Below are 24492 nucleotides of genomic sequence, written 5' to 3'. Positions count from 1 at the left end.
TACCTCCATGCTGCTTGAAAGTAAAAATGTTATTTTATGTGTAGACCCGTGTCCCGCTTCGGCTATAAGTGAACAAAAAGATTGACAGGAGATGAGGTCTTTTAATTTTGGGCTGCTACGAGTATTTGTACATTTGTACATGAGGATGTTACCGCCGCATTTGTATCGAACTCTTGCCCAAAACCATCTGTCGATTCCAATATTGTACAAAGTCGAGCCTCGCGTTTGTAATGATGATGTACAATACCTTTTTTGTCTTTCCATGGTCTTGTAAAAAAAAATGGACTCGCCACACACAGCTTTTCTGTCATGCAACATACATTATGTCTCTCCTCCAGCTGTCTAGAAAACTCATTTTTCTGCCCTCCCCGCAGTATTGTCCGTAGCATCGTGCGCCGCCTTGGGCACGATATCTGCTTCGGGATTGTACGTCTCTTCTGTCGCGGCGGAAGATGACGGCTTCGGTTCTTTTGTCACTCCTGATTTTTGTCCCTCTGTGATGTTCTCCCGCTCGGGTGACATGGTTGAAGAGTGAGAAGGGTCGTCACTCACTTTGACCTTGCCCTCTGGCGCGGGGGGTTGTTGGCTTTGGAGGTGTTGTAGCTCGGACTGTGACTGCGGCTGCGATTGCTCATGCGATTCCAATCCCGATTCCACTTTCTTCGTCGTTGATGCGGGCCTAGGCGCTGGATCAGGCTCCTCGAGCAACCTGCGCTGCTGTGCCCCGGGGGATCCTTCGTGTTGCTTTTTCCTCTCGGCGATCTCGTTGACCAACTCCTGCTTCTCCGCCTCGAGACTAGCATCCAACTCTTCATCGTCCTCCAGTTCGCCCTTGTAGATTTCCGGGTATCTCTGGAAACACTGCTGCATGTTCTGGAATTTGTCTATGCAGTCCATCCCCTTGGGCTCCTCATTTGAAAACACGAAACAGGAAAAGGCTTCACGGAACTCGGGTCCGCAGGGCCCATGCGCCATGCCGCCCAGGCACGGGCAGTCCCAGTTGATCTCGCCCGTCTCGGGGTTGAAAGCTCCTTCGCCGGCCGCCTCTTCTTCTAGACCTTCGGCGTTGCCAGGCGTGAATGGCCCGTCGTCGGTCACGACAGTCGTGGACGCATTCTCGGACGATATCGAGTCGATGGCGGAGTGGAGGGCGGCGGCGTTCTCGTCGGCTTCTGGGGCGCGCCGGGACGTGAGAGCTTCCAGTGTCGAATGGTCTCTTCGTTCATCTTCAACGGCATCCAGGTTTGGGTTTAATAGATCTGTAAGGTGCACGCGCCAATCACACAATCAGTATCTCGGACGCTTCCATGTAGAAAAGTTGTGGTCTACGGAACGAACGGACGCCTCTCCCTTCGGGCAACTATCGAAGCAGTAGTTGACTCACTATGTTGCGGCTGCTCCGCGAAGACCGGGCTCGTGTTATAATAGTAAATGCCCGCAATGGCAATCCCCCATCTCAACGCCGTGCTCTTCCAACTCCGTCGCGCTTTCGCGGGTGATGTACTAGCGAACCGTATTCCATACGTACTTCTGGGCACGGGAGCGAAGGTGACGGAGGACGAGCGAGCTACGGAGCGAAGCGTTGACCGGGCCACCGCGGGTCGAAACATGGCTTTTAAGAGGAGGATGGAGGGGGTCCGGGGAAGGAGGGAGGGTTTGCTCGTCTTCGGTCTTGCTTCAGAGATACAATAGAGAGTGAACCATGTCAAAAGCCGGAGAAAAGAGAGCAGCAACCCTGGGAAATAGAAAACGACAGGACTTGTGAACCGGTTGTGGTTTTGAAAACGGAAAGAAAACGCGGCCCTTTTTTATGATAATTTATGTAGTGATGCAATGGGGCTCCGAATTAATAATAATAGTTTATGGAGCTCAAAGATTTCATTTCCCATATGGAACTGCAGTTCGGAGACTCAGGGTTCCTCCGTATACGAAGCGAGGAGGGACGGAACCGTAGGGCGGAGCAAATACGCGGAAGACGCTGCGAGGCTCTCCCCTGATCACGTGCATAGGATCGTCGGAGATGTTCGAGTGGATGAGAATAGACAGAACATTGAGAGCTCCAGGAAGCTTTGTACGATATATTTTCATTCGACTTCATGTAAATAGTGCCATGAAACCCAAACCCCAAACTCCAAACCCCGTGTCTGACCCTCATCTTAAAATCTTGACAAGTCGACCCTCGTATAGATAGATAGCAATGGTATTCACACCCTAAGTCCATGAACGTTTGCACGATACTCCTTTTCCGCCCTCAATCGTAGGTTGTCTTGAAGATGGAGTGACCAGGGGTCGAGCAGGAACTGTACTTCCGGCTCCCTTTCTACATTGAAGACACGTACTAGAAAATACACATCTGTTGGAATGCTGGTATCCATCGAATCGGGGATGGTATATGTGCGAGCCTGTTGCAAGAGTCAGACTCGAATGTTAGGGACAATGCTCTCGACCACTCACCATCTTCCACTGGGAATTGCTGTAAGAGAACTCAGAGGCCAAGTCACCCTGGGTAGTTTTTACGTCAAGATGATACAAAGGCGGACGCTTGATCCATCTCCTGGCCTCCGGATAACACTCGGCGACATAGCGACTAAATGTCCCACTGGTATCAGCTAATGTGAAGCTGGCATATATCTTGGACTTTCCATCACTGTTTTGTTCGCGGATGAAAGCTTTGTGTCCATTTCTTGTCCTCAGACTGCTCGTCCAGTGTACGTCTGGCTTGTAGGCGTCGTTGAGCATCCGTCGCAGTTCTTCCGACACCTGTAACGCTCGTCAGCATCAATGTCCCGTTTTTGGTGAGACAGGCTCAGGCATAGCCATCATACCTTCTTTTGACCAAGAAACTCTAGATTGTCATCAGCTTCTCGACGCAGATTATCAGAGAACCCAGAGCTCCGCCGCAGCAATCTCGCGGGGACAGCGGCAAAAAGTCTCATCCTACTGCCACCCAGCGTAGAACCGGAAAATGTCGATGAGGCACGAGATGTGATGGATTTGGTGTCACCCTCATCATCCTCGTAGTCTTCCAGATATAACTCGCTGGCGCTGGCGCCCCCGGATCCGCCGTCTATCAACAGAGTGTCGATATCGCTGAGGCCATTGCCGGGGTAGGCGCCCCCAGGGCCAGTATCGATTGCAAAGATATTGGCAAAGGTGAACATACGCACCAGTTCCCCATTGAGCAAGCTCTTTCGACCATTTTTGTGTGTTGCACTACTTGTACCTGCGCCCCAGCCCTGAGATCTTCGCGGGTCGAAGTCGTCAATATCTTCAAACTCCGCCGTGTCATCATCATCAAGGTTCAGTGCTGGAACACCATGCTCTTGGAAGCATTTTTGTATGTTCTGAATGTCGTCTTGCAAGGCAACAGTGAGGAGAAATAAGCCTTTATCTTCGATACCGCAGAAGCTAGCGATCGCTTCGATTAGATCCCTGGGAACCCTGGTCGATTCGAAGTACCCATTTTTCAGGTAGATTTCGAGACGGTTATGCTCAGTGGACAGAACAACGTTACCATCCTTAGAACGCCCCGATTTGCTTTCAGAGACAACCTTCACGGACCACTTTTGAATGACCCGTGTGGTAGAGAATGCTTGTAGTGACTTGAGCTTAGCCACCTTGTCCCTCTTGCCGTGTTCTTTTTTCGGGATGAGTCTGAGAACAATCTTTAGTAACCAGAGTCTTTCACTATCCATGGGTGACGCAGCCAACTCCTCGTTGGACGGCAGAGCAGTACTTACCTGGCTATGAACTCGGCTCTGGACCGCAGGTCATCCTGCCGAATCGGATCGGGTCGCAACAGTCCAACAGTCTCTGCAATGCTCGTGACCGCTCGTGTTAGTCGTCGTTTGTCCCCACCCAGTTTGCGAATCAGGAGTGGTATTTTGAGTATATCCTCGACTTGGAAAGCGAGCAAGGGCACGATTCCATAGAAACTCTCCAGCAAATGTGATCTGTCAGCAATGAACCACACGTCCGGCCTGTTGGCGCATCCAAGCATGTCCCACTGGTCCTCGTTGCTTGACTTATAGACTGGCCATATGCAATGTGTCTGAAGTGAGTCGATGGATGTCGTCGCCTCGTCCTTCTCTAGATGCTTCTCAATTTCAAGAAACAGAGCTTTGATGTAAGAGAGAGGGTCGCCGACAGTGAGCAACTTGGTCTCACGTACCAGGTCCGCAATGCCAGCGTCGGGAAGCAGGAAGAAATCACGGAACAGCCGCTGGCAAGATGGGTATACGTTCTTTAGAGCAACAAATCGTCGAAGGCATTCGGGGCCACTCCACAGGCAATCTTGCACCTTCACCCAGCGGGGTTCACCTCCAACTTTTTTATTCGGAATGCAGACAAGAGGCTTCTGGTCAAACGATTGCCTCACAACGTCCGGTAGTTCTGCGCATCGTGCTTGGATCTGTTCAAGCAGCAGAGCAGCACGGTCGATGACGGCTGCATCTTTGTCACCACTCAATGTTTCGAGGCATCGGAGATAGAAACAAACGTCACCCTCGACACCCAGGCCCAAGATCTTTAGTCTCTGCCAACGTGGGTCGAGAGGATCATCGACATCAACGAATGGCACCTGACCATTGGCCTGCTGAACAAGTTCTGAGATGGGTAGAAAGACCTCCCGCAGAGGTTTCTGCCCACCTCCCAGGCACTGCACTTGTGCTTCTTGCAGCGATTTTCTGACTCGTTCTCGAGATACCTGTCTTTCCTTTCTTGAATCATCTCGAGGACCACCTGCGTCGTCTTCGAGCCACCGCGAATAGTAGCCCCAGTTGTCTCTCAAGAGGACCAGAAAATCCTTGGACTTGAAATTCTGCATGATCAAGGCAAAGTGGCGAGATAGTCCAAAGGAGTGTGGTGATTGTCCGTCAGCCTGGGTGAGACGTGGCAGAATGGAGATTTTGGCAGCGTTCTCCAACCATTCCAGCCAGCTCGCTTGATCATCCTTTACAGCATCCAAATAGTGTGAATGTATAAATCCGATATCGTTCCGGCCTGCGAAGTACTGGCTCGCAGCAAACGGAGCCGCCCACGGCAGATATGCGCTTTCCGCACGGCAGCGACCAGACCCATCCGTTGTGGCAAACCAGATATATCTGACTTCGTAGTCATGCACCCTGGCGCGGTAGAGAAACACTGCTTGAGATAACAGATGCTCAAGGGACATGTTTTTCGCGTTGAATGAAGGCTGGGTATGCACATGAAGGATAAAATCGGCGATGGCATCTTGACCAAAGACCTTGAGTCCGAGCTGAAGATATAGTGATCGAGCCGTGGGGTTGTTGGCAGCATCTTCGCGTACCAGTCGAAATGCGAGACCCTCAGGCGCCATGCAATTTTCGGCTTCTTGAGGAAGGAAGATGGACTTTTCCTCGGCGGACACCCATCGTCCGTCATTGAGAGGAATGATTGCTAGCTTACGAAGCTGCTCGTGATGTTCAGTATCGAAAGAGAGCTTCAACAGGACTTCGGCGAGTCGTGTATGCCAATCGACGGATTTGGTCGTCTGAAACAATTCTGTGTTTTGTTTGATATACACATCTAAATGTTTCAAAAATATGGCTGCGGTCATCTTTGTAACGCCCAGTGCTTCCAGGTTATCGTGAAGGGATTCATCATAATGTTGGCACAGATATATCCGATCGTTCTTCGGGGATGAAGTCATTGGAACCCCTTGTCTGTCGCAAAAGTCCACAGGCACATATGTTAAGGCGGACGGCATCATCAATTCTTGGGCTCTGGACTTCAGGACCGGCTGTCGCGAGAGTGCTTGACAGATTTCCCGCCTGGCCGGTTCGAAGAAGTGATATTGGGTCATTTTGAAAGGAATGAACCTGGGCCAGATATAACACAACTGGCCGTGACTGTAGGCTCTAGTGACAGCAACAAATGCCTTGGCAAACTGACTCCGAAGAGCCTTGTTCCAAGGGGAGTCTGACAAGACATCCTCGCGACTGGCCGAAAGGAGAAAGTCTCCCTGAAGGAGGAACTAAAGGTGATGCGTGAGAATGCAACTTCATTCAAAGAAATATCCACATACCGTAAAGCCATAGTCTCGTATCGGAAGGAATGCATACACCTTTTGAGATATTAATGTCTGGTCTGTGATGTCCGGGAAGGCAAGTAGGATCTGAGACTGGTGTGCACCAGGACGCTTAGGTTCAACTGGTAGGTTCTGAGCGATGTGTGAGCTGATAAGGTATTTGGTAACTTCCCCATCCCGAGTCAACTCAATTGCTGTTTCGCCGTGGCTCGTGCCGACGCTTTTGCCGAATGTGGTCTGCCAGCCTGGGTTGCCGTCTTGAATCGTGATTGTTACTCTTTTCAAGCGACGGAGAAACATCAGCATGCGAGGGTCAAACTCTTTCAAGTCCGAGACCAGCTGGCTCTCGTCGTACTCTGGAGATAACTGCAAGATCATGGATGTCACGGACGGCGTGGCTGGCTCTGGGAAAGATTCCCAGATGGGCGCAATCATGCCTAAGACCTGTCTCTTGTCGAATTTAAAGGTGTAGCTGTTGGACGAAATCCAGACAACGTCGGCAGCTTTAAAGACCGACTTGAAACCAATCCCTTTCTCTCCGACGTAGGCGGTAGCGCGGTCGGCGCCAGCTTTGGTACTGCTGCCCACTCTGCAGATGGCCTCAACATTCTTCTCACTGAAGCCTTTCTCATTACAGTCGATCCTCAGACGTCGATTCTGGTATGTTAGGGAGATACTAGGTTCAGCCACGTCATACTCGTTGTCATCGGCATTCTGTATGAGCTCGAGGAGGAAATGGGTGGACTTCTGGTACAATTCATCTGCGAGACTGGGGTATGGTTAGACGTGACTCAAGGTACAAGCACAGCAAGGAAATGGCCTATTCACGTGTGAAGAGCATTCTGGAGGTTCTCGACATTTCGGCTCGTTGCACTGGTGTCGTCCAGTCCGGCTTCTTTCCTGATGGTGTGGATATGGTGTCGAGCCTTTTGCACAGCCTGATCTTGGTTCAGCTGTACCATTGTGGGAAGTCGCCGAAAGTATAGAGCTGTGCAGGTTGACGACAACTTGAAGGAGAGAACGGGCTTTTGTAGCAACCGACGGACCCAAGCAAATCACACCCCACGAAGTGTGTTGACTCGGGCACAGCAAGGCAGAATGCGAGTTAGCCATACCATGCCATACCTTAGTCTAGCCAAGACAGCGGAAAGGCTGAGCAAGGCAACCCATTTTCATCAGTGTCGGACAAACCATGTCCTCCAACCCGATGCATCTTGAGCGGTCGTCCAAGGACTAGCCGGTGGAGGACAACATGTATTCTTTAGGGCGCGTGGCTGCCTGGAGGCTACCGATTCCCCGTGCCAGCGAACCTCGAGTGGGACTGCGTATGCCTCCACTCTGAAGCTTGTAGCGGGTACTCCAGACTGGTTGCGCACACATCTCGCTCGGGAGTTGCATCCCAAGGCGAGTATACGCGACATGACACGAAGCCAATCAGCGCAGGTGTTTCGTCTTGACCGGTTTGTTGAAAGAAGGAAGTTGGAAAGGTTCGAAGTCAAACATCTCGGCAACATCGGATTGTACGGCACGTGATGGCGAAATCGGATTTATATTTCTCCGAAGTTCCTCGCCAAGCATCGGATCAAATCGTGCGTATCTTCATCTTCCTCGTTGACACAGATGATGCGGGACATAAGATCGAGATACACCCATTGTATCACCACGGGACGTGCGGCAGAGGAGCCACCAGGCAAGAATGGTGACAGAGTGGCATCCTTGCGGTCTCCTAAACAATTCCCCTACCCATTCCTATTCGGTTATCATCCTCAACCAGCCCATCAACAAGCACGCCCTGAACGCCGTTATCGGGTCAGCCTCGCTGCTTGTATGTGCCGACGGCGGCGCCAACAGGCTTTATAATTACGACAAGGCTGCGCAGAATGGAATGTCTAGATTGAAGCGCCGTGTTCCGGATGCCGTCATAGGGGATCTGGACTCCCTGACTGAGTCGGTCGGAGAGCATTATCGCTCTCTAGGGTCCCAAGTTATCAAGGACCCAGATCAGTACTCTACAGACTTCACAAAGTGCCTCAGATGGATTCGCGACTGGGCGATATCAAAGCACGAACGTGGCGCATCCGAGCATGGCGCAGAGTCACAGCCTATCATGGATGTCGTGGTCCTGGGGGGACTCGGAGGTCGAGTAGATCAAGGGTTTTCACAAGTCCACCACCTTTTTATGGCCGAGAACCACCCAGCACTCCTGAGGGGCCGCATATATCTATTGTCGGAACAGAGTTTGTCATTTGTTCTAGCTGATGGCCGCAATCTCATCCACCTCGAACCGGGTTATTTTGCGGAGAATGTGGGAATCCTGCCTGTCCTCGGCCGCACATTCCTCACTACCAAGGGCCTTGAGTGGGACGTTGAACAATGGCCCACCGAGTTTGGTGGCCAAGTGAGTACCAGTAACCACATACGATCCTCTAAAATCGACATTGCCTTCGAGGGTCCCAGACCGTTGTTCACTCTGGAACTGGACCAACGTCTGGCGGCTACCTGCGAATGAGTCTTCCATCGCCGATAGAAACTGGCGCTCTTGTAACAAGCCTGTCGCAGACGGAAATCGATCCTTTGTCGCCGATGGAGGCTTTCTTCAGACTGCCTAGTGACCAAAACCCGAAGGTGGCTGTCGGGTTCATGCTCGGATGCTGTTTGCATGGCAAGCTCGCCTGTCCGCCTCTGCTTCAAAGCTGCAGGGTTCTTGGACTCTTTGGTAGTCTGACGCATCGGATGAAAGCTCGAAACCACCTGCCACGATGGTGGCTCTGATGTAACCAGCGCTGAACTGAGTGGCGCAATTGCTTCGCGGAGTACCCAGGCCAGGGTCGGCTGCTGAGTGACGATGCAAGGGGTAAAGGCTCATGTCCTATGAGGCCAAGGTGGCCAATCAGCCTGGCTTCTTTGTGCGAAAGGGGGAGTGCTTGTGCGTTGACGGAAAGCTGCCAGCTGCCTCTTTCCCACACGTTACCTGGGTAGGACGCGATTTCTTGGGGCCGTACCAGTCAACATCGCTTAAATTGAGTCTTCTTGCTCGTGGCGCGTGGCGCCCCGACCTCTCAGCACGACTGAGGGAAGGATTGTAGTGATCGGGTCCTAATTTGAGTCCTTTAGTATTGGGGTTCTTCTCCACGGGAGGTTGAATAATAGGGCCACAAGAAAATCCATTGGGAATACCATCGTGTTGATCATCTTCGCGCAGATCATAATTGAGGACCAGGTTCTTGATGCGTTGTTGTTCCTCCCTTTCGGCAGCTTGCTGCGATTTCATGGAAACGGCGAAGCTCGAGTCCGACGGAAGCTCAATTGTCTTTGTCTAAAATATTGTTAGCAACAGCGATCATCTAGATCCCCACCTATACCACCACTCAAAGGAGGGTCAATGGGGGTTACTTGCTTGTTGTCGATTTCCCTTCTTTGTCATCAAGGAGAATGCCATCGTATTGGATTCGGCTTGTTGAGCAGGACTCGGTTCGTCCTCATTCGGCTCGATTGGCGCTCGTTGGATCTTACGGATGGGTAAAGGTACGTCGAAATGAGTCTTGCGCTCGAACTTCCGCGAGTCCAGGCTTTCGGCCATCATCTTTTCGAACGCGCGGTCAAACTCGGCCTCGACTTCTGGATCCAAATGTTCCTCTTGACGCAAGACAACAATCTGTTCTTCTTCATCGGAGTCAATGTCTTCTTTCTCTTCACCTGTGTCCTCTTCTGCTGCTGCTGCCTTCTCCAAGTCAGAAGTTGATCTCGGCTCAGACCGATACAGTGCTTACCTCGCCTTCTTCATCTGATGATCGCGCGATTTCAGCGTCAAGTTCAACATCACCTTCACCAAGTCCGTCTTCGGAAGCAGTGTCTTCAATGTCTTCTGCTTGCTCCGCACTTTTTTCCGCCCCTTGCTGCCTGTAGTTCGCGCTTACAGCTTCAGCAAATAGTTTGGCCGCTTCGCCGAGCTCAGTGACTAGCTTCCAGTTCGGGCGGACAAGGGAGTAAGTGTCCTGCACTAGAAACTCAATTTCCATGGGCAGGGGATCCTTTGTGGCCATGTAGTACTGAAAGAAAGTCAAAAAGAAATCGAGCTTCTTGCGGGAGCTACCTCTGTCAAAACAGATGCCACAAGTGTCGAGGAGAGTGCATATCAGTCGGATCCGGAAGAACTCATCGGGAGGATCAAAGGGTGTGAAGTTCCCAGGCTGAGGTGTTCCACCTTCATGGCCAAATGTCACGATCCGATACAATGTATCGAACACCACGGTGGAGTCGATCATCTTGTAGTTGTAGAGTTCGCCCAGGTATTTGACTTCAGCCACTCTTCGCTGATTGAACTTGAAATCGTTCTGCTCCAGACCCAGAGTAATTTGTTCCAAGACATTGTCTATAATGCCAACGGCAAAGTCTTGATGATATCGAAAAAGAGCCTGCAGAAGAACAGCCAAGAGATGGATGTTGCTGAACTTGACTTTCCCCGGCTTGCTGAAAATCTTCTCTAGCATCTGGACAACCTCCTTCTCTTCCCAATGGAGTTTTCGAATGGTCTTGAGCACCTTCATGTAGTTTCGCTTAGTCATGTCCACATATACCAGTTGTCGGACAAAGAGTTCCGTTGGCGTACGCTCTTTTTGTTGGATGGCAGCGCGCTGAGGAGGGTCGACATAGTACAACGCGTTTTCAATAAGCATACGCTCTTGGGTCCCCATGTGCTGTGCAGATTTCTTGCGGTTCAACGTCTCAAGGAAAGACGACATTCGAGGAGATGTCTCGGGGTTGCGCAGGAGATATCGACCGCAGTTTTCGAGCAGATGGGCAATGATCTCAATGTTCATCCTCGAAAAGTCGTCCAAACTGACTTTGAAACAGTGGAAAATGACGTGCTCTGGGACGATGCCAAACTTGGTGAGTTCTGCCAGATATCGGATGTTGGCCATGCGAATTTGCCCCAGGAAATCTTTAGATTTTCGTCTCTGAAGGCTTCGAAATTCGTCATCAAGATGCGAGATTAGACCCTGCACGACATCAGGCATATACTGCCCAAGAGTGGCGGCAAGTCGTGCATACAAAGGTAGTAGATCTAGTCGACCTTTGGGGACTTCCTGGATGGTCTTGACTAGACGATTTCGGGAGGCTTTGGAGTTGAGGAAGCAGAAGTCCAAAGCAACCTGGTCGACCATATCCTTGGTTTGCAGTTCTGGCAGGCGCAAAAGGATGGCATCGACTTGAGCCCCAACAGTCTTATTCGTGATGGCGGTAGACTGCTCTTCGTTCTCCAGAGGCTTATTCGTCCCGCCCTCAGCGGATGTGGCGGCAGCTTCACCACGTTCATCTGTTTCTGGTTTCTTTTTTGAATCCTCCAAAAGAATTCCCGGCACTCGACCCTTGAGATCAACCAAGTTCTCGTAGAAACGACGTTCTTCTTCGTCTTCCCAGATGCCAGCGCCCTCTCCTTGACCTTTGAGGTAGTCGCCTGTCTTGATCATCCCCACGCTCCCTGAAGTAGCAGTCTCGGCGCTGTCTTTCTCTTCGAGATCTGGCATTTCTTGTCCGAGGACATCACAAAGGACTTGTGCATTTGCAACTAATTTCTCTTGGGCTTTGGCCTGCTTCTCGAAATTTGCTTGTCTGTCTTCGAAAATTTCGCCGCTTTTGACATAAGCCTCTGCATTTCGGCGGCTTTGATTGTTCAGAGATCTCTGGTCTCGAATGACGTGGGTTTTGACTGTAGTCAAATATCGTTCTAGGACGTTAATGAATCTCTGTCGGATGGGTTGAGGGATAATGGGCGCGTCTTCCTCAGGGGGCCCAGAGGAGCCCTCGCCATCTTTGACTTGCTCGACAATCTGACCGTCTGCGTCAACTGTTTTTCGGCCTTCCTCCGACGGTGGTTTGAGTCCCAGAACATCCCAGGCAAAATTCTTCACAAAAAGAACAGCAAGACTGAGGTTAACATGCTCGGGATCATGGCCTAACAAATCCTTCAGAACTTCCAGGGGAAATGGATCCTGCTCAACATTCGTGTCGGATCGAACACCATTTGTGCCCGCCTTCGGCTTGGATTCGGGTTGTGAAGGCGCATCTTTGCCCCGGGTTGTAGCTTCATCTGGTCGATCCGCATCATCCAGGCTTCGAAGAATGCCACATAGCCAGAATTCGGTGACGACGCGAAGGAGAACTCGGTGTCGAACTAGACGCTCTTTCTCTTCCCGTTCGCGGACTTCCTGGCTCCACAATTTCACCTGAGCCTTGTCAGGAGTTGTCAAGCCCTTGCCCAGAAGCCATGCCAGCTGCTTGGTGAATTCGAGGGGTCCAAATCTCTGGTGTAGAGCGCTGACAACCTCGACACCCGCGGCAATCTCACTCGCAGTCTTCAGTCTACCTAAGCCTTCGGCTGTGGCAGCTATGATCTCGGAGAGGTATTTTTGTAGGGATAACGTGCGGATCTCGGACAGAAAGGTGTCTTGTGCAGCAGACGATAACCCAGTTCGGAGCCGTTTAATAAACGCCGTGTTTTTCTTCAGAGACGAATCGAGCGAGTTTGCTGTTTCGTAGACATCTGCGATAGCACGGCAGTTAGTATCGGCGCCATTCCGTCGAGAGATGGATGCGTACCTTTTGCGCCTGCCCAGACGCGTAAATTTAAGTCACGTAGTTCTCCTGCGTTTGACTTATTAGTTCACCATCTCCCAAATCAACGACAGGGTGAGCATACTCTTGCGCTTGCGGTCCATGACGGCCCGCGGTTTTGTGAAGAGGATCCTGACGCTCGCATGACGACAGGATGAGATGCAGAGGAGCTGCAGGAATCCTGCCTTGGAGATCGAACGGTAGATGTCACTACGCGTTCGTCACTGTCGGATTGCGCACCAGACGGGTGAGTGAATGAATGACCGATTCACTTTCCAGGGATATCCAGTTGGAGGGGCAATAATATTATGTTTTCACCCAAGCCTGCATCGGGTGTAGCTAGAGCCCGCCGTGATGATGGGTGCCAAGAGCCTTCACCAGCCCTGGGCAATCCAGCGAACCAGCCAGCGACGTCCCTGCACAATGGGGGGAATCAAGCTGAAGCAGCCTTGCAGGGGGTTAATTGGGGCTGGTGTGACGCTGGACATTGCACTGACTTTACTCGGGTACTGTTGCTTCTTGCTCATTATGATTCTATCTGCCACTTTATGCACTTCATGACAGTCATGCACACATGGGTATTCCCTTCTACTTAGACCTGTTCCTCAAACACCTTTGCTTTTTGTGCGGCCAATTTGCTTTTTCGTGCACGTGCAGCTTCCTGATCAGCCACAGGCTTTCCATTCTTTCCATCGTCTCCCTTTGGACGCTTCCGCGAACCAGACTGAGGGCCTTTTGTGCTAGCTGCTTTTCGCTTGCGCTTCTGCCCTTGTTGGGTATCGTCTTCCAAAGATTCTGTTTCCTGTGTCGCTGCAATTATATCATCATGCTCGGTCCACAGGTCGTCCGCCAACCATATTGGCACTGCGAACGAAGATTGGCCTTTTATGTGTATTCCTCTTACATTCCTCCAACCTTTGACAACATGCTTTTCAATCAGTTTGGACACAATGGTTGAGATATTTTCTGACAGCTGCTCAGGCTTGAATGAGGACAGGCCGGCACGAACAGCAACGAGTGTACCAGGTCGCAGGCTGACAGGCACCGCATTGACCGCTTTTTCAATTTCTCTAGCGAGCGCTGATGGTGAGATAGGAGCAGCAGCACCGTCTTCCTTTGAATTTTTGGGCTTAGTTGTCTTGTCCCTCCTTGGGTCTGCGATTATAATCGGGATGGGCCGTTTGGAGGTTGCCTTGTAGAAGACTTTGCCTAGAATTGCTGGTAGTCGAGTGACGATGCGATCGTCGGCGAGAAAGAGGTCGTGTTCAGAGAGCAGTTCCCGTAGTTGTTCGAAAGTCTTGTACCTCGCTTTGAGCTTGGTGATTCCGATAATTCGAGTGATGCGGGACTTGAGATGGTCAGGAAATGCAGGATCTGCCACCACGTTTTTCACTGCTCTCTGGGGATCGGTGGTGATGAGACATATCCGAAGGTCTCGAGATGTGTTGAGCGGATGCGGGACGGTAATTTTGCTAGGCTTCAGACGGTGTTTATCCACGATATGTTGTTTTGTGGTGAGGGTGAGCCAAATCGGCGCTGTCGTTTCGTCGGGCCCATCCTCTTCTGAATCCGAGCTGCTGGCAGCAAGGAGACTCTTTTTCGACGAGGCCTGCTGTAAGTGTTTGGTTTCTGCTTGAATGTGCTGCAACAAGGCACGAGAGGCTTTGAGGGTCTAGAGGGGAATGCATTAGCAAAACCGGTTCCGTACATGCGGCCAGTGCATAAATACCTGTTCGGGATCGAGCTGGTAGGGAGTTTGTTGGGGCTCCTTGGAAGTGACAGTGGTCGTGACCTTCGCTACAGTAGCCATCGTACAAGTGGCGTTGTGTCAATATGTGTATTGATTGAGAGTAGAAGTCTTTGAGTTGCGACAATGTACTCTCCTTTCAACAGGCGTGTCGAGAAAAAAAGTTTCATGAAAGCCCTTGATCCACCAGCTTTGCTCCTGGCAAGTCGCAGTGTGGGGAAAAATTCGAATTTCGCTCGGCTGACCTTCTTCGATCTGCATGCACTTTGAGCTAATATCCAAAGACGCGGTGCAGTCTGACAAGAAAATGAATGCCCGCAGGTGCTTGCTCTGACTTGTTTACTCCGAGTACTGGCCAATGACAAGGGTATCTATTCTGTCCCTAGTTCTGGTAGCATCTTAACCCTCTATTGACTCTATTAGCTATATCTAACCTAGAGACGATATCGTAGCTGTTCAGGGACTACTCCAATATTTCAAATGGTTCTTTATTCTTTCGTCAGACCGTTGCACTTATTTCCGAATCTGGCCTCCCGACTCTAATATTAATCAATTATGATGCGTCGCCAACTTTCTCCCCTTGGTCATCCCGGCACAACCGATGAGCCGGACGGAGATGGCCAATGCAGAAAAGAAAGGTTCTTTGGGATCTCTCACGTAGCTGTGGTGGTCTTCTTCAGCAATGGGTACAGAGGTCTATCCTATCCTACGTCGACGACACACAGTTGGTGCAGTATCACTATGAGCGGTAGAAGTCTTCTCACATCGCACGGATACGTAGTAGATGCCGCATAGGTACATTTACATGCAGGTCGGTGTACGATGAGGGCAAACATGCAATGTAACTCTAGCGTAGAAAGTAGCCAACGACTTATCTGCCAGAATATGTAAGGCCATTTTCGCACACTTACTTTCCTTCCCACCTCAATAATACAATTGACTTGAAAGCTCCACAGTCTCGAGACGGTGGTATTGGGCCGACGGTGAGCAAATCTCTCGAGGATCGGTGCCGACGCGCTCCTCGTGCGTGTCATGAGCAGTTAGTGGCGTCTGAAAAATGCTGGCGCGCCAGAACGTCGACTCGGGCCACTCCACATCTACCATTCGGGTGTCGTTTCTCCAATCCACATCGCGTGAGTTGCCCTCGATCCATCCATTCCAGCACCTCCAGCACCACCAGCACCTTTGCAAATGTCCAACCTCTCTTGACCTTTGACCTCTTGCGTGGCCAGCTGCATTCTTGACGTGGTGTTCTTCTTCCTTGCTCTCGTTTACTCTTCAGCTGAACCTCTCATGAGCAGATACATCCCGCTGAACCCCGTCCCTCTGCCGAGGACGCGCTTTTGAGCTGGTCAATCTACCCCCGGCGACCGCGCCTCCCCAGTAGCTGGACTACGTGACGCCTGAAGACCATGGCTCCCTCGATCACTTTCGCAGAGACGGTCATGTCACCCTCTCCAGGCCCCAAGAGATCAGCAACCTCACTGCTTCCTGCCTTCGAACCACTATCTTCGTCACCAGCCTTACCGAGACCCCTCAAGCGAAACCGAGATGCACTCGACGAGAGCACGACCTACCCTACACCCGTCCCTACTTCTTCCACCGCTATTTTATCTTCCTCGCCAGTACATGTAGCCAAATCCCGGCCCAGCCTTCACAGGACTTCTTCTACCCTTGCTGAACGTACTCCTCTCGGTGCCGTACCCTCAATCCAATTACAAGCCGACGGCAAGGTAACGCGTATGGGAAGATCCAGCGCTTCTTGCGACTATCAATTCTCAGCAAATCGTCTCATATCCAGGGTTCACGTGGAGGCTTGCTACAAAGCTGCGGGTTCGCGTCTGGAGCGTGATCGTGTGGAAATCACGTGTACTGGTTGGAATGGTATTAAGATACACTGCAAGGGTCAGGTGTACGAGGTTAAGAAGGGAGAGACGTTTTCGTCCGATATTAGGGACTCGGAAATCATGATTGACGTTCATGACAGTCGCGTCGTGGTGGATTGGCCTCCGAAACCTCACCTCGGCGCCTTCTCGTCTGAAGACGAGGAGGATGCTTCTCCTGCGAAGCGCAAGCGCGCCATGTTGCGCCATTCAACACCACCCAGCCCAAGTCCAATGCAAGTTCGACGACGACTTTCTTCTCCCATATCCCCGTCTCCTGCCGTACAGGCCGTGATGCCTTCTTCACCGCCACTCCCTCCAGCTACCGTCGAAATATATGAAGACCCTGAATCGACCAACGAAAGCAGTGGAACGGTCACCGGGACTGAAGTGTCACAGTCAACACAGGCACTGTCGCAGAACTGTGGACTCGCGGGAACCACTCAGAACAGTGCTTCGTTGTCTGCTGAAGAATTTTCCGACAACGACGAAGAGAATGATCCCATCATTCACTCTTTCGGACCCTTTGGTGCAAACCTACTGCCACGTATGGCATCAGTCTCCGCTGGAGATTCGCACCACCCAAGTGATTCTGCAACGAGTACACGATCCTCCCACACAGAACCCCTTCCTCCCAGCGAAGCTCTGAGCTCATCGAAAAAGAAAGATCCGGAATTTGACGCGCAAGGCCACATTATCAATCAACTCGCGTTTTCGAGATTGTCCTCGACTCCGTTGTCCACCATTTTAAGCCATCTTCCCCGCGAGGCTGGTGTTTTGTCCCTCCATGAAATCAGAAAGCTCATCCGTGAAACAGCGTGTATTGGCGAGGTTGCAAGAGAAGGCAAAGACGCCGCGGGTAAACCCCTGGAAAGCGAATTTTATTACATCCCAGATCAAGATGAAGATGAGAAGAGAAAGGAAGCTGTGGTCAATGATTTGCGAAAGCCGGGCCTACGAGCTTGTCGCAAACAGCACAAGGTAATCTCTCCCATTCCACGACCTACCGGCAGAACAGGACTGACGTGCTATAGCAATATTTCTGGCGGAAGCCCAAATAGTCGATGTCTAGACATTGTTCATGCAAAGTCGTCAGGCGATGATGAAGAAGCGGAATAGCTTTGTGAGCGCGCTGCCGGTCTACCGAGTATGATTTCTTTCTTATTGTGTCGTTTTTGGTTGCATGTCTGTGCAACCGTCTCTCTGTACGGGACAGGCTGTCGTCCCTTGTCTAGCGTTCAGCGTCATGCATAGCGAAAGGAAATCAGACATCATCAGCGTCTTTCATCTCTGATCGGAAAACTGGGTTTTGTTGTCAATCATACCACTGTGCAGGACAAAGCCACAATCAGCTCTGATGGATGAAACTAAGAGCACGTAGGGCAAATATGGTCGTGCAGATGCAATGCAGAATGTATCTTAAACATGTTTCCTTTTCGATCATGTTACTGTGCCTGCGCTTAGACTCGGCTTCGGAGAAAGTCTCCCGACATCGGAATGCCAAATGCTTATATTCGGGAGAAACTCGCGTAAACCCTAGAGATCCCGAGGTCGAAGCTTTGAGCGGCGCAGGTCATTCGAAGACGTCAATCACTGAATTGAAGACTGCGACGAAGAATTCCATCAACACGACATTACTTGGTCTTCCAGCGTCAACTCGAGCTCTCCTTGATTCTGCTCGTCCAGCCGGAGAGACGCACTCTATAGACATGCTATCGACAGCTGGACAATCCGCCCTGCGGGCAGTCCGCGCCCGCCCTCCTTCCCACACCCTTCTAAACCAGTTCCAATCGTCATCCCTCGCACGACTACTCTCCACACTCGCCATTCTTGAGCAACGCGACGGCAAACTCAACAGCGGTTCATTAGGAGCAATCACAGCTGGGGCAAAGCTCGGAGGTTCTGTACATGGCTTTGTGGCCGGAAAATCAGCCAAGGCCGTCGCACAAGAAGCGTCCAAAATCAAAGGCCTAGAGAAGGTCATCGCGGTGGAGAATGAGGCATATGACCGAGGGCTACCCGAGAACTGGGCACCGCTGCTGGTGGAGAATATCAAGAAGGGCGGCTACACGCATGTGATTGCAGCGCATTCCGCGTTTGGCAAGAGTCTACTCCCTCGAGTGGCGGCGTTGTTGGACGTGCAGCAGATTTCGGACGTGATGGGTATTGAGGGAGAAGACAGTGAGTTTTACAACCCCGGAAAGAAGGCATTTTATGCTGATGTGGTACAGCCTTTGTCCGACCTATTTACGCAGGCAACGCGATCCTCACCGTCCAGAGCAGCGACCCTACCAAACTACTAACAGTGCGCCAAACATCTTTTGCTCCTGCCGAAACCGAAGGCGGCTCCGCCAGCGTCGAAGAGGGCGCAGACACCAAGGTTGAATCGTCCACGGAATGGATTTCTGAAAACCTGACCAAATCGGATCGTCCTGAACTCGCTTCGGCTGAGAAGGTTGTCTCAGGTGGCCGGGGTTTGAAATCCAAAGAAGAATTTGACCGATTGATGCCTCCTCTGGCAGATGCGTTGGGCGCGGCCATCGGGGCTTCGAGAGCTGCGGTGGACAGTGGCTTTGCAGACAACAGTTTGCAGGTGGGCCAAACCGGCAAGAATGTCGCACCTCAACTCTATTTGGCCGTGGGAATCTCTGGCGCCATCCAACATCTTGCGGGCATGAAGGATAGCAAAGTCATTGCATGTATCAACAAGGACCCGGATGCGCCTATCTTTCAAGTGGCGGACGTGGGATTGGTCGGGGATCTGTTCGAGAGGGTCCCTGAGTTGACGGAGAAACTAAAGTCCCAATGATGTACAAGTGTTGGTATGTTCGAGGCGAGGAGTCCATGACGGCATCCTTCCTACTGCTATTGGTTTGGAGGCTAGCGTACATATATATGTGGCGGTGGGATATAGTACTGTGTAGGTACCACAGTACAAGTACAAGTAAAAAGCAGCCCAGCATATTATTTCCCTCTTGGCTTTCCCCTGGTTTACAATATGCATAAAATCTCTCACACACCCAAATCCATGGAGCCAAGATTTAAGGCTCGAGACAATCTAACGACATTGAGAGATAATCAGACGAGCGGCAGTGCACAACACCTGAAAGCGCCAAAAAAGCTTTATGCATCTGGAGCTTTTGGTGTCATTAGAAGCACGAAGTTATCAGGTGACATTGAGTGACTTTTAGTGGGTGATATTAAATCGAGTGGTCTGACAGCTTCGGTATTACCAGACACACCAGAGACACGCACGCGGGCCATGCACCCCAAGGTTAGAATTCGGGGAATATCACCAACTCCGTCCTTGTCACAAGCCTTGTGCAGCGATAATTTTTTTGGCGGTTTTGTTTTCGCTCTCGGTGAAGCCGAATTGGATTGTTCTAGGTAATACCCTACATAGCGACCAGATACACGGTTTCATGGAGACGGGAAGATATCCATCCCTCGAACACGAAGAGTGAGGAGCAGGGAGTACGGCGACCGGAGCAGCCCGCAACCACTCCCGACCTTGTCAGGGTGGCTTGCACTTAGTTAACATGAGAAACTCGGTAGAGCGCATGACTCGTGAGTAACTCGTACCCCGGACTAGCTTCGCAGCCAATGGGAAGTGACAAACAAAGCTTAAAGCCAGATCTCATTATGTAATCACCCTTAGTGTAAGGCCAGGACTCCAGGCAGCCGAGGATCCTACGAGGCTGCGTCGGACCCTTTCGCTGGAGTGTTTGTAAAATCAGCTCACCTCGTGCATGTGATCAAGGCTGCGCGTCAACTCACCCTCCGGGCGGAAGGGCGAATGCGCGGTAGCGATGTAACACCTACTTTTATTCTATGACCAGAATTGATTGATTCTTGCTGCCTGGAACCCCGCGCCACCCTTGTGTCGGTGCTGGTACCGACATAACCTTGATCACAAAACTTAGCATGACGCCAATTGCCGAAAGGATAACGAGCCGCGAGGTCAATGACAAGGTCATCCAGACCTCAGTGCGGAAGGCGTGACACTCTCTACTTGTACATCGGGGCTATTGTGTTGTACCTGCGCTCAAGGTCTGCATAGACTTCGAGATTCGAGATTCCCGAGCCTGCATGTAGCCAGCCAGCCAGATACCAAGAGAGCCCAACATGCGGGCGAGTGTCGGAGGTCAACCCTTTTTTTGGCACGCGAAAAACACTAAGTTACCCGTTGCAGCGGGGAGAGGAGATTCGGAGACTTCGCTTATTTAGAGGGAAACCAAGAATGAAAAGAGGCAGAAAAAATTGGGTGGTCTTGTTGCAATTTTCGACCTTGGGAGAAGGGAGAAGAAGCCCATCAATCAGATGCCAGCGCGGAATACGTCCGGTCACCGTTGGAATGCACGTTTGGTGGAATGGGACGGAGCCTGACGTACGAGGAAGAATTTTCCTCTCCCCGTTCAGGTATGGCACTTCAGATTGAACAATCCCATTCCGTTCATCCGCCCATGGTTCAGATCCTCCAGCCTGGTCATCCTGGTCGTTCTGGTCGAATCGTTCAACTCGTGGGAGGGACCCACACCGGACTTGTAGAACCAGGTTAAGTTCAGGGTCCCAGCGAGTCTTTACACGGTATTACGAGGATCGCTTTTAGGTTTTCGGCTCCTCTCCACCACTGTTTTCCTCGGCCGGGAACAGGCTGGCAAACTCGTTGGAGTCAGTAACCAAAGGGCAAAGGGCCACGGTGTCGACATTCAGACTGTTGGAGGTGCAGGTTCAGAAGAGGACAGACTATCCTGGGGAATTCCCAGTTGATGGCAAACCAACATTGGTCGAAACCCGATAATTGGAAGGAAGCGTTGGGCCGCGAGACTAGTTTTGTGGGACGAGATCCACGAACCCTACTTGTACAAGTACGAGGCGATGCACCCGCATCCTGAACTTGGTGTACTTGTATCCCAAGTAATTGTATTGTGCTGCTGTCCAACACATATCGACAGACTGCGCATCGCAAGTCACAATGACCGCGGCCCCGAGAAAAATGACACTCCGTTGAGCAATCCCGCATTTCTAACACAGTTTGAAGCTTCAGGAAGCATCTCGGCTCCGTACTGAGTGATATTTTGGCTGTGTCTTTCGTCCACGCGCTCCCTCCCTAAGCTCCCTCCGGTCCTTCTCGCTTCCGATTAAAGGGTCTAGATTCTCTGTGATGACGAACACAAGTGATCTGGAGAGGCGAAGTGTCGAGGAACAATGCCCGTCGTGGTTCTAGGTGGTGGTATCGCAAACCGCCAGGTTGTCGATGCCAAGGAATCGGCATGTGTCGCCTCGCACAATCCCTGCAATGTGGGATGCCCCCAGGCTCAGCACAGCGCTGCAGATACTGCACTTACAGAGCCGTGCAGGACGGGATACAGTCTTGTGACCATTCTAGGAGGTTCGATAGAATAATGGCTCGCAATATGTTTGGGACCCAAAAGGTACTGTACTTGGGTCGAGGGGGCTGAGGGGAGTAAACCGGAACGTGATGTTGTGCCATTTTATTCTGGAGAGGCGGCATGTCCCGTACCCACAGCACGAGATTTGTAGCCGGGCCATGGCCCCATGCAGCCTAGTCACTTGCCACCATCCATACCAATGGTGTCCATTTCATACAAGAGGCTCAAGGCTTGCCTGGGAGGGCAGAGAGAGAATAAAAAAAAGGGAGCGAAATGTTTAAGAGTCGGACATCCCACACAAAGTCCTATCGAGGCCATGACGGAGCATGGATCGTTTTCAGGACATAACACGCAAACCAGATCTATCGAGAGAGGACATTGACGAAGTCCTTCGACAGCGCCGTGACAACAGGACCCCCCGGGCCTGCTATCCCTGCCACCAACGCAAAGTCAAGTGCAACTACGTGAAGCCTTGTCAAACCTGCATTGATCGAGGCTATCCCGAGATCTGCATCTACGACGCCCCGCGGTCAAAGTCGTTTGCCGAGACTGCATCGTCTTCGGGCGCCGCCAGTACCACCCCCGCAGCTTCAGACGAGCCTGTGCTGGCTCAGAAAGTCACCTTGTTCGAGCAGACACTATGGAAAGTCAAAGACGAAATCGACAGGGTCTTGGGCGTATGGGGCCCGAGACCAGAGTCGTCGATGGTCGGCCAGCAATCGCGCCAGAGTCCCAGCAGAGAAGGGACGTGGTCGACACCTCAGGTACCAGGGCCGAGCACGCGGGGTACTGGGCAGCCTGTACACTTGGGACCGCATCCAGTGCTGCGGCCGACTGCGGTGTCGACCAGTGCTGACCTTGCGCGGTGGGCACAAGATCCCTCAAACCAAGAGATTCTATCCATCTTCGCCCTGGAGAATCAATCCATCACCTATCCTTTCTCTGCGTTGTGGGGGCTACACAACGAGCCCGCGTCGAGGTTTCAAAGCCTGTGCGAGTTGCTTCCCAGCGACGTCGAGTGCCGCAGCCTCTTCGTCTGCTACACAGAGACTGCTCACGCAGTGTTCCCAGCCATTCCCGACCTCGACCAATTTCAGAACGACCTCAGCGAATTCCTTGCACGGCGGTCAACCGCCCAAAAAGCACCCCTCTCAGAGGCGGACCCGGAGCCACATTCGGGGATTGGCGGCAGAGACCTCCATTGGCTTGGGTTGCTCTTTGCATGTTTGGCCTCTGGCTGCCAGTACTCGACTCTTCCGTGTGAGGAACGTCGATGGAAATCGCGAGTATACGGTGCTTGACTCCTGAACCCCCTTTCCGCTCCCTTGACTCGCTCCTGTTACTGACTGAATTTCTAGTCTGCTGCGCCTACGAGTGCTTGCGATCCACCAATTACCTCGGATACCCCACCCTATTTGACGTTCAAAACATGCTGGTCATTGCCGATGTCATGGCCAACAGCCTCGATGCCGGTGTGGCGTGGTGCTTTGAAGGTGAGATGTACACTTTTTGAGGAGAAAAATACTGACAGACGCAAAAGGGCTGACGATCCGGCTGGCACAAAGCCTTGGACTACACCTTGAGGTGCCTCAATCCACACCAGACAGCCTGCAGTGGCTCCGAAAAGAGCTATGGTGCGTCAAAACACAACATCGTGCGTCGAATCTACGTTAACTTGGGAGCAGGTGGCGCATCGTGTGGCAAGAAAGCTCACTTGCCTTGGCTTTCGACAGACCTTCGACCCTCCCGATCCAAAGAACGCCCCTAAACACCGGATCCAGCGAGTTATCCTACATTGACTGCATGAAAAAAATCTGCCAGATTGGCATTGAAATTGTCCGCGAGCGTTCGAACAGAGCAGCCGGGCAGTTTAGTTCTGAAGATATATCTCGACACCAGGATATCCTCAACGAAATGGCACAGGAGGCTGCACCATACCTCAAGGACGTGACGCTTTGTCACACGACCAAAGCTCGGCTCGAATACTGGAGCTTGTACCTACACCGGGCCTACGTCAATGCTGAGCTCTACAGAACCCTTCTAAGCGACCGCAGCTCCAGCCCCGACGATATGGATGCCTACGTGCGATGCCTGAGTGGCACAGTTACAGGCTTCCTTCACCTGCAGGTCACCGCTCCCGCAGTCAAGCAATCCTCAATATTCGTGCAGAGAGCGCTGAGCTCTGCGCTGATGTTGTGCACCATGGACGACCTTACGAGGACGAGGCCAGCACAGTATCTGGTCCACAATTTTATCACGGTCATGGAGAGCCCGTGCACACACTGCGCCGAGGCACACTTGCCTACACCTTTCTCCAAATCCATTGCGAAACTACAGGACATGGCGGCGATGCGGTGGCCTTCGAATCCTCCAAGCTTTTCGAGTGGTCGGACGCCCCCAGGGACGACGACGAGTCACGAATTGATGAACTGAAAAGAACGACACGGACTGTCAGTAATAGTCAGATTACGGTTATCTAGCTTTGTCATATTGAACGTTTTTGGTTGACAGCCCAACAGGCCTGATTTGCTCGAGGTCTTTTGCATCCCCCAGGACGTGGAAGGGTCACACCACCCGGGGAAATTCTACGGGGTACTGAACTTAAAGGAAAGGCATGCCCAGGAATGACGGCGGCTCACAAAGGCCACAGAGCCGGAAAAGGTTTGCGAACACCGCAGGTCCGGAAAAGACATGCGGTGGTACTCTTTGAGAGTACTTGTGCGACAGCGAAGCGACTGGAATTTATAGAGGGGTTCTGTGGCACACGGTCCCAGAGCTTGCTATACTATATAATATCATCTCCGT

General features: G+C 51.7%; 7 protein-coding genes across 7 annotated transcripts; 4 read left to right on the top strand and 3 right to left on the bottom strand.

Moving 5' to 3' along the window:
- Nucleotides 1–351: 351 nt before the first annotated feature.
- AYO20_01486 (hypothetical protein) lies at nucleotides 352–7011 on the bottom strand (the record flags this gene model as incomplete). Its single annotated transcript, XM_022639792.1, has 8 exons — nucleotides 352–1259; nucleotides 1385–1503; nucleotides 2350–2402; nucleotides 2455–2760; nucleotides 2826–3687; nucleotides 3741–5995; nucleotides 6047–6818; nucleotides 6878–7011. The coding sequence occupies 8 exons, from the start codon at nucleotides 7009–7011 to the stop codon at nucleotides 352–354; spliced, it is 5409 nt and encodes a 1802-aa protein (XP_022504180.1).
- A 734-nt stretch (nucleotides 7012–7745) lies between these two features.
- AYO20_01485 (hypothetical protein) lies at nucleotides 7746–8558 on the top strand (the record flags this gene model as incomplete). The annotated part of the gene is made up of 1 exon (XM_022639791.1): nucleotides 7746–8558. The coding sequence occupies one exon, from the start codon at nucleotides 7746–7748 to the stop codon at nucleotides 8556–8558; it is 813 nt and encodes a 270-aa protein (XP_022504179.1).
- Nucleotides 8559–8687: 129 nt separating this feature from the next.
- AYO20_01484 (hypothetical protein) lies at nucleotides 8688–12768 on the bottom strand (the record flags this gene model as incomplete). The annotated part of the gene is made up of 6 exons (XM_022639790.1): nucleotides 8688–8918; nucleotides 9021–9365; nucleotides 9579–9770; nucleotides 9820–12593; nucleotides 12650–12694; nucleotides 12750–12768. 6 exons carry the CDS (start codon nucleotides 12766–12768, stop codon nucleotides 8688–8690), a joined length of 3606 nt encoding a protein of 1201 aa, XP_022504178.1.
- Nucleotides 12769–13256: 488 nt separating this feature from the next.
- Nucleotides 13257–14474, bottom strand: AYO20_01483 (hypothetical protein; the record flags this gene model as incomplete). Its single annotated transcript, XM_022639789.1, has 2 exons — nucleotides 13257–14336; nucleotides 14394–14474. 2 exons carry the CDS (start codon nucleotides 14472–14474, stop codon nucleotides 13257–13259), a joined length of 1161 nt encoding a protein of 386 aa, XP_022504177.1.
- Nucleotides 14475–15823: 1349 nt separating this feature from the next.
- On the top strand, nucleotides 15824–17413 carry AYO20_01482 (hypothetical protein; the record flags this gene model as incomplete). Its single annotated transcript, XM_022639788.1, has 1 exon — nucleotides 15824–17413. The coding sequence occupies one exon, from the start codon at nucleotides 15824–15826 to the stop codon at nucleotides 17411–17413; it is 1590 nt and encodes a 529-aa protein (XP_022504176.1).
- Nucleotides 17414–17736: 323 nt separating this feature from the next.
- On the top strand, nucleotides 17737–19103 carry AYO20_01481 (hypothetical protein; the record flags this gene model as incomplete). The annotated part of the gene is made up of 2 exons (XM_022639787.1): nucleotides 17737–18475; nucleotides 18526–19103. 2 exons carry the CDS (start codon nucleotides 17737–17739, stop codon nucleotides 19101–19103), a joined length of 1317 nt encoding a protein of 438 aa, XP_022504175.1.
- Nucleotides 19104–22013: 2910 nt separating this feature from the next.
- Nucleotides 22014–24120, top strand: AYO20_01480 (hypothetical protein; the record flags this gene model as incomplete). Its single annotated transcript, XM_022639786.1, has 4 exons — nucleotides 22014–22947; nucleotides 23046–23180; nucleotides 23228–23321; nucleotides 23373–24120. The coding sequence occupies 4 exons, from the start codon at nucleotides 22014–22016 to the stop codon at nucleotides 24118–24120; spliced, it is 1911 nt and encodes a 636-aa protein (XP_022504174.1).
- Nucleotides 24121–24492: the final 372 nt, after the last annotated feature.

Source organism: Fonsecaea nubica (genome assembly GCF_001646965.1).
Source record: "Fonsecaea nubica strain CBS 269.64 chromosome Unknown Scaff6, whole genome shotgun sequence".
NCBI classification, from domain to species: domain Eukaryota; kingdom Fungi; phylum Ascomycota; class Eurotiomycetes; order Chaetothyriales; family Herpotrichiellaceae; genus Fonsecaea; species Fonsecaea nubica.
Note: the sequence above shows the minus strand (reverse complement) of the source record. Positions and strands in the feature narration are given on the sequence as shown.